General features: G+C 45.4%; 1 protein-coding gene across 4 annotated transcripts in view; it reads left to right on the forward strand.

Annotated features, from left to right (window-relative positions):
* Window positions 1-8608, forward strand: part of col14a1a (collagen, type XIV, alpha 1a) — a 220185-nt gene that overhangs the window by 75627 nt on the left and 135950 nt on the right. For all 4 annotated transcript variants that reach the window (XM_071395784.1, XM_071395782.1, XM_071395781.1 and 1 more), the window contains one exon: window positions 1899-2028. In XM_071395784.1, coding sequence (XP_071251885.1) covers window positions 1899-2028 — 130 coding nt within the window. The remainder of the gene's footprint in view (window positions 1-1898; window positions 2029-8608) is intronic.

Below are 8608 nucleotides of genomic sequence, written 5' to 3' on the forward strand. Positions count from 1 at the left end.
GAAGATGAGCTGTTTACATGTTGCCATGGGGCGGAGAGAAGATGAGCTGTTTTACATGTTGCCATGGGGCGGAGAGAAGATGAGCTGTTTTACATGTTGCCATGGGGCGGAGAGAAGATGAGCTGTTTTACATGTTGCCATGGGGCGGAGAGAAGATGAGCTGTTTTACATGTTGCCATGGGGCGGAGAGAAGATGAGCTGTTTTACATGTTGCCATGGAGCGGAGAGAAGATGAGCTGTTTACATGTTGCCATGGGGCGGAGAGAAGATGAGCTGTTTTACATGTTGCCATGGGGCGGAGAGAAAATGAGCTGTTTTACATGTTGCCATGGGGCGGAGAGAAGATGAGCTGTTTTACATGTTGCCATGGGGCGGAGAGAAGATGAGCTGTTTTACATGTTGCCATGGAGCGGAGAGAAGATGAGCTGTTTTACATGTTGCCATGGAGCGGAGAGAAGATGAGCTGTTTTACATGTTGCCATGGAGCGGAGAGAAGATGAGCTGTTTACATGTTGCCATGGAGCGGAGAGAAGATGAGCTGTTTACATGTTGCCATGGGGCGGAGAGAAGATGAGCTGTTTTACATGTTGCCATGGGGCGGAGAGAAGATGAGCTGTTTTACATGTTGCCATGGGGCGGAGAGAAGATGAGCTGTTTTACATGTTGCCATGGGGCGGATTTTTGCATTTTCTGAATATGATATCTGAGTGACACTGACTAACAAAATCAGTGGGGGCCCCTGGTCGGTATTTCAACCATGATAGCAAGTTTAGATAGCCCACGTCAGTTAGTTTAGCGGACAGCTAAGTGACTATCAGTGACTGACATAACAGGAGAAAAACTGATGATGCACAACCACATTTTGAAATGGCACCTTGTGCATTCTAATCTTCTAACTCGCTGGGCTAATGTGGGCTAATGTGGGCTAATGTGGGCTAATGTGGGCTAATGTAGTGGGCTAATGTAGTGGGCTAATGTAGTGGGCTAATGTGGGCTAATGTAGTGGGCTAATGTGGGCTAATGTGGGCTAATGTAGTGGGCTAATGTAGTGGGCTAATGTAGTGGGCTAATGTAGTGGGCTAATGTAGTGGGCTAATGTGGGCTAATGTAGTGGGCTAATGTAGTGGGCTAATGTGGGCTAATGTAGTGGGCTAATGTAGTGGGCTAATGTAGTGGGCTAATGTAGTGGGCTAATGTGGGCTAATGTGGGCTAATGTAGTGGGCTAATGTGGGCTAATGTAATGGGCTAATGTGGTGGGCTAATGTAGGCTAATGTAGTGGGCTAATGTGGGCTAATGTAGTGGGCTAATGTAGTGGGCTAATGTAGTGGGCTAATGTGGTGGGCTAATGTGGGCTAATGTAGTGGGCTAATGTGGGCTAATGTGGGCTAATGTAGTGGGGTAATGTAGTGGGCTAATGTGGGCTAATGTGGGCTAATGTAGTGGGCTAATGTGGGCTAATGTAGTGGGCTATATGTGTAAGTTGAGACCTCGACTGAGTTTCTAAAATATATATATATATTATGGGGAACTTTGGTTTAACCAAACTCTCTGTGTGTGGAAGAGCCGGATTATTCCACAAGATAAACGACTCTGGTTTTTTCTACAGTATTGCGTGCCTGAGAGATAATACTGTACGTTCTGTAAAGCTGTTTTCAGACAGTGCAAAGAAGTTACATGTTTCATGTTGAATTATTCTCCATACTAATCAGCCTTCCAGATGGTGCTTCTTGGCTTCAGTCCCAACAGTACCCTGTTCCCCATATAGCCCACTACATTCGCCCACTACACAAGTAGTGCACTAAATAAGGAATAGGTTGTAATTTGGGACTCACACCACTGTGTCATCTGGACCTTCACCGATGCCATGCTTTCCCATTTCCCCCTTTAAACCAACAGATGAAGGTGTCAGACGCAGTAACTGATCTGCAGCTGGAGGACTTGACTCCTGCTACTGAGTACACTGTGACAGTCTACGCCATGTATGGAGAAGAAGCTAGCGATCCTATGACTAGCCAGCAGACCACCTGTAAGTGTCCTCTTAAACCTACTGTTAAATATTCAACAATTCAGATAAAGGACAGATATACTGAAGGTCTTCCTGAGGACAGATATACTAAAGGTCTTCCTGAGGACAGATATACTGTATGTCTTCCTGAGGACAGATATACTGAAGGTCTTCCTGAGGACAGATATACTAAAGGTCTTCCTGAGGACAGATATACTGAAGGTCTTCCTGAGGACAGATATACTGAAGGTCTTCCTGAGGACAGATATACTGAAGGTCTTCCTGAGGACAGATATACTGAAGGTCTTCCTGAGGACAGATATACTGAAGGTCTTCCTGAGGACAGATATACTGAAGGTCTTCCTGAGGACAGATATACTGTATGTCTTCCTGAGAACAGATATACCGAAGGTCTTCCTGAGGACAGATATACTGAAGGTCTTCCTGAGGACAGATATACTGTATGTCTTCCTGAGAACAGATATACCGAAGGTCTTCCTGAGGACAGATATACTGAAGGTCTTCCTGAGGACAGATATACTGAAGGTCTTCCTGAGGACAGATATACTGAAGGTCTTCCTGAGGACAGATATTCTGAAGGTCTTCCTGAGGACAGATATACTGTATGTCTTCCTGAGGACAGATATACCGAAGGTCTTCCTGAGGACAGATATTCTGAAGGTCTTCCTGAGGACAGATATACTGTGGGTCTACCTGAGGACAGATATATTGAAGGTCCTCCTGAGGACAGATATACGGAAGGTCTTCCTGAGGACAGATATTCTGAAGGTCCTCCTGAGGACAGATATTCTGAAGGTCCTCCTGAGGACAGATATACTGAAGGTCTTCCTGAGGACAGATATACTGAAGGTCTTCCTAAGAACAGATATACTGTGGGTCTTCCTGAGGACAGATATACTGAAGGTCCTCCTGAGGACAGATATTCTGAAGGTCCTCCTGAGGACAGATATACTGAAGGTCTTCATGAGGACAGATATACTGAAGGTCTTCCTAAGAACAGATATACTGTGGGTCTTCCTGAGGACAGATATACTGAAGGTCCTCCTGAGGACAGATATACTGAAGGTCTTCCTGAGGACAGATATACTGAAGGTCTTCCTGAGGACAGATATACTGTGGGTCTTCCTGAGGACAGATATACTGAAGGTCCTCCTGAGGACAGATATACTGAAGGTCCTCCTGAGGACAGATATACTGAAGGTCTTCCTGAGGACAGATATTCTGAAGGTCTTCCTGAGGACAGATATACTGAAGGTCCTCCTGAGGACAGATATACTGAAGGTCTTCCTGAGGACAGATATACTGAAGGTCTTCCTGAGGACAGATATACTGTGGGTCTTCCTGAAGACAGATATTCTGAAGGTCCTCCTGAGGACAGATATACTGAAGGTCTTCCTGAGGACAGATATTCTGAAGGTCTTCCTGAGGACAGATATTCTGAAGGTCTTCCTGAGGACAGATATACTGTGGGTCTTCCTGAGGACAGATATATTGTAGGTCTTCCTGAGGACAGATATACTGAAGGTCCTCCTGAGGACAGATATACTGAAGGTCTTCCTGAGGACAGATATACTGTATGTCTTCCTGAGGACAGATATACCGAAGGTCTTCCTGAGGACAGATATACTGAAGGTCTTCCTGAGGACAGATATACTGTGGGTCTACCTGAGGACAGATATACCGAAGGTCTTCCTGAGGACAGATATACTGAAGGTCCTCCTGAGGACAGATATACTGAAGGTCTTCCTGAGGACAGATATTCTGAAGGTCTTCCTGAGGACAGATATATTGTAGGTCTTCCTGAGGACAGATATACTGAAGGTCTTCCTGAGGACAGATACACTGAAGGTCTTCCTGAGGACAGATACACTGTATGTCTTCCTGAGGACAGATATACTGAAGGTCTTCCTGAGGACAGATATTCTGAAGGTCTTCCTGAGGACAGATATACTGTGGGTCTACCTGAGGACAGATATACTGAAGGTCCTCCTGAGGACAGATATACGGAAGGTCTTCCTGAGGACAGATATTCTGAAGGTCCTCCTGAGGACAGATATTCTGAAGGTCCTCCTGAGGACAGATATACTGAAGGTCTTCCTGAGGACAGATATACTGAAGGTCTTCCTAAGAACAGATATACTGTGGGTCTTCCTGAGGACAGATATACTGAAGGTCCTCCTGAGGACAGATATTCTGAAGGTCCTCCTGAGGACAGATATACTGAAGGTCTTCATGAGGACAGATATACTGAAGGTCTTCCTAAGAACAGATATACTGTGGGTCTTCCTGAGGACAGATATACTGAAGGTCCTCCTGAGGACAGATATACTGAAGGTCTTCCTGAGGACAGATATACTGAAGGTCTTCCTGAGGACAGATATACTGTGGGTCTTCCTGAGGACAGATATACTGAAGGTCCTCCTGAGGACAGATATACTGAAGGTCCTCCTGAGGACAGATATACTGAAGGTCTTCCTGAGGACAGATATTCTGAAGGTCTTCCTGAGGACAGATATACTGAAGGTCCTCCTGAGGACAGATATACTGAAGGTCCTCCTGAGGACAGATATACTGAAGGTCTTCCTGAGGACAGATATACTGAAGGTCTTCCTGAGGACAGATATACTGTGGGTCTTCCTGAGGACAGATATTCTGAAGGTCCTCCTGAGGACAGATATACTGAAGGTCTTCCTGAGGACAGATATTCTGAAGGTCTTCCTGAGGACAGATATTCTGAAGGTCTTCCTGAGGACAGATATATTGTAGGTCTTCCTGAGGACAGATATACTGTGGGTCTTCCTGAGGACAGATATATTGTAGGTCTTCCTGAGGACAGATATACTGAAGGTCCTCCTGAGGACAGATATACTGAAGGTCTTCCTGAGGACAGATATACTGTATGTCTTCCTGAGGACAGATATACTGTATGTCTTCCTGAGGACAGATATACCGAAGGTCTTCCTGAGGACAGATATACTGAAGGTCTTCCTGAGGACAGATATACTGAAGGTCTTCCTGAGGACAGATATACTGTGGGTCTACCTGAGGACAGATATACTGAAGGTCTTCCTGAGGACAGATATACTGTGGGTCTACCTGAGGACAGATATACCGAAGGTCTTCCTGAGGACAGATATACTGAAGGTCCTCCTGAGGACAGATATACTGAAGGTCTTCCTGAGGACAGATATTCTGAAGGTCTTCCTGAGGACAGATATATTGTAGGTCTTCCTGAGGACAGATATACTGAAGGTCTTCCTGAGGACAGATACACTGAAGGTCTTCCTGAGGACAGATACACTGTATGTCTTCCTGAGGACAGATATACTGAAGGTCTTCCTGAGGACAGATATTCTGAAGGTCTTCCTGAGGACAGATATACTGTGGGTCTACCTGAGGACAGATATACTGAAGGTCCTCCTGAGGACAGATATACGGAAGGTCTTCCTGAGGACAGATATTCTGAAGGTCCTCCTGAGGACAGATATTCTGAAGGTCCTCCTGAGGACAGATATACTGAAGGTCTTCCTGAGGACAGATATACTGAAGGTCTTCCTAAGAACAGATATACTGTGGGTCTTCCTGAGGACAAATATACTGAAGGTCCTCCTGAGGACAGATATTCTGAAGGTCCTCCTGAGGACAGATATACTGAAGGTCTTCATGAGGACAGATATACTGAAGGTCTTCCTAAGAACAGATATACTGTGGGTCTTCCTGAGGACAGATATACTGAAGGTCCTCCTGAGGACAGATATACTGAAGGTCTTCCTGAGGACAGATATACTGAAGGTCTTCCTGAGGACAGATATACTGTGGGTCTTCCTGAGGACAGATATACTGAAGGTCCTCCTGAGGACAGATATACTGAAGGTCTTCCTGAGGACAGATATACTGAAGGTCTTCCTGAGGACAGATATACTGTGGGTCTTCCTGAGGACAGATATTCTGAAGGTCCTCCTGAGGACAGATATACTGAAGGTCTTCCTGAGGACAGATATTCTGAAGGTCTTCCTGAGGACAGATATTCTGAAGGTCTTCCTGAGGACAGATATATTGTAGGTCTTCCTGAGGACAGATATACTGTGGGTCTTCCTGAGGACAGATATATTGTAGGTCTTCCTGAGGACAGATATACTGAAGGTCCTCCTGAGGACAGATATACTGAAGGTCTTCCTGAGGACAGATATACTGTATGTCTTCCTGAGGACAGATATACTGTATGTCTTCCTGAGGACAGATATACCGAAGGTCTTCCTGAGGACAGATATACTGAAGGTCTTCCTGAGGACAGATATACTGAAGGTCTTCCTGAGGACAGATATACTGTGGGTCTACCTGAGGACAGATATACTGAAGGTCTTCCTGAGGACAGATATACTGTGGGTCTACCTGAGGACAGATATACCGAAGGTCTTCCTGAGGACAGATATACTGAAGGTCCTCCTGAGGACAGATATACTGAAGTTCTTCCTGAGGACAGATATTCTGAAGGTCTTCCTGAGGACAGATATATTGTAGGTCTTCCTGAGGACAGATATACTGAAGGTCTTCCTGAGGACAGATACACTGAAGGTCTTCCTGAGGACAGATACACTGTATGTCTTCCTGAGGACAGATATACTGAAGGTCTTCCTGAGGACAGATATTCTGAAGGTCTTCCTGAGGACAGATATACTGTGGGTCTACCTGAGGACAGATATACTGAAGGTCCTCCTGAGGACAGATATACGGAAGGTCTTCCTGAGGACAGATATTCTGAAGGTCCTCCTGAGGACAGATATTCTGAAGGTCCTCCTGAGGACAGATATACTGAAGGTCTTCCTGAGGACAGATATACTGAAGGTCTTCCTAAGAACAGATATACTGTGGGTCTTCCTGAGGACAGATATACTGAAGGTCCTCCTGAGGACAGATATTCTGAAGGTCCTCCTGAGGACAGATATACTGAAGGTCTTCATGAGGACAGATATACTGAAGGTCTTCCTAAGAACAGATATACTGTGGGTCTTCCTGAGGACAGATATACTGAAGGTCCTCCTGAGGACAGATATACTGAAGGTCTTCCTGAGGACAGATATACTGAAGGTCTTCCTGAGGACAGATATACTGAAGGTCCTCCTGAGGACAGATATACGGAAGGTCTTCCTGAGGACAGATATTCTGAAGGTCCTCCTGAGGACAGATATTCTGAAGGTCCTCCTGAGGACAGATATACTGAAGGTCTTCCTAAGAACAGATATACTGTGGGTCTTCCTGAGGACAGATATACTGAAGGTCCTCCTGAGGACAGATATTCTGAAGGTCCTCCTGAGGACAGATATACTGAAGGTCTTCATGAGGACAGATATACTGAAGGTCTTCCTAAGAACAGATATACTGTGGGTCTTCCTGAGGACAGATATACTGAAGGTCCTCCTGAGGACAGATATACTGAAGGTCTTCCTGAGGACAGATATACTGAAGGTCTTCCTGAGGACAGATATACTGTGGGTCTTCCTGAGGACAGATATACTGAAGGTCCTCCTGAGGACAGATATACTGAAGGTCCTCCTGAGGACAGATATACTGAAGGTCTTCCTGAGGACAGATATTCTGAAGGTCTTCCTGAGGACAGATATACTGAAGGTCCTCCTGAGGACAGATATACTGAAGGTCCTCCTGAGGACAGATATACTGAAGGTCTTCCTGAGGACAGATATACTGAAGGTCTTCCTGAGGACAGATATACTGTGGGTCTTCCTGAGGACAGATATTCTGAAGGTCCTCCTGAGGACAGATATACTGAAGGTCTTCCTGAGGACAGATATTCTGAAGGTCTTCCTGAGGACAGATATTCTGAAGGTTTTCCTGAGGACAGATATATTGTAGGTCTTCCTGAGGACAGATATACTGTGGGTCTTCCTGAGGACAGATATATTGTAGGTCTTCCTGAGGACAGATATACTGAAGGTCCTCCTGAGGACAGATATACTGAAGGTCTTCCTGAGGACAGATATACTGTATGTCTTCCTGAGGACAGATATACTGTATGTCTTCCTGAGGACAGATATACCGAAGGTCTTCCTGAGGACAGATATACTGAAGGTCTTCCTGAGGACAGATATACTGAAGGTCTTCCTGAGGACAGATATACTGTGGGTCTACCTGAGGACAGATATACTGAAGGTCCTCCTGAGGACAGATATACTGAAGGTCTTCCTGAGGACATATATACTGAAGGTCTTCCTGGGGACAGATATACTGAAGGTCTTCCTGAGGACAGATACACTGAAGGTCTTCCTGAGGACAGATATACTGTGGGTCTTCCTGAGGTCAGATACACTGTATGTCTTCCTGAGGACAGATATACTGAAGGTCCTCCTGAGGACAGATATACTGAAGGTCTTCCTGAGGACAGATATTCTGAAGGTCTTCCTGAGGACAGATATACTGAAGGTCTTCCTGAGGACAGATATACTGAAGGTCTTCCTGAGGACAGATATACCATATGTCTCCCTGTCTTCAGAAGTTGTAGCTGTATAGCCCTTAGTGACAACTGCTGATGGAAAAAGGGCTCTGTAAATACATTTGATTGATT

The sequence above is a fragment of the Salvelinus alpinus genome, chromosome 4 (assembly GCF_045679555.1).
Source record: "Salvelinus alpinus chromosome 4, SLU_Salpinus.1, whole genome shotgun sequence".
In the NCBI taxonomy this organism is placed as follows: domain Eukaryota; kingdom Metazoa; phylum Chordata; class Actinopteri; order Salmoniformes; family Salmonidae; genus Salvelinus; species Salvelinus alpinus.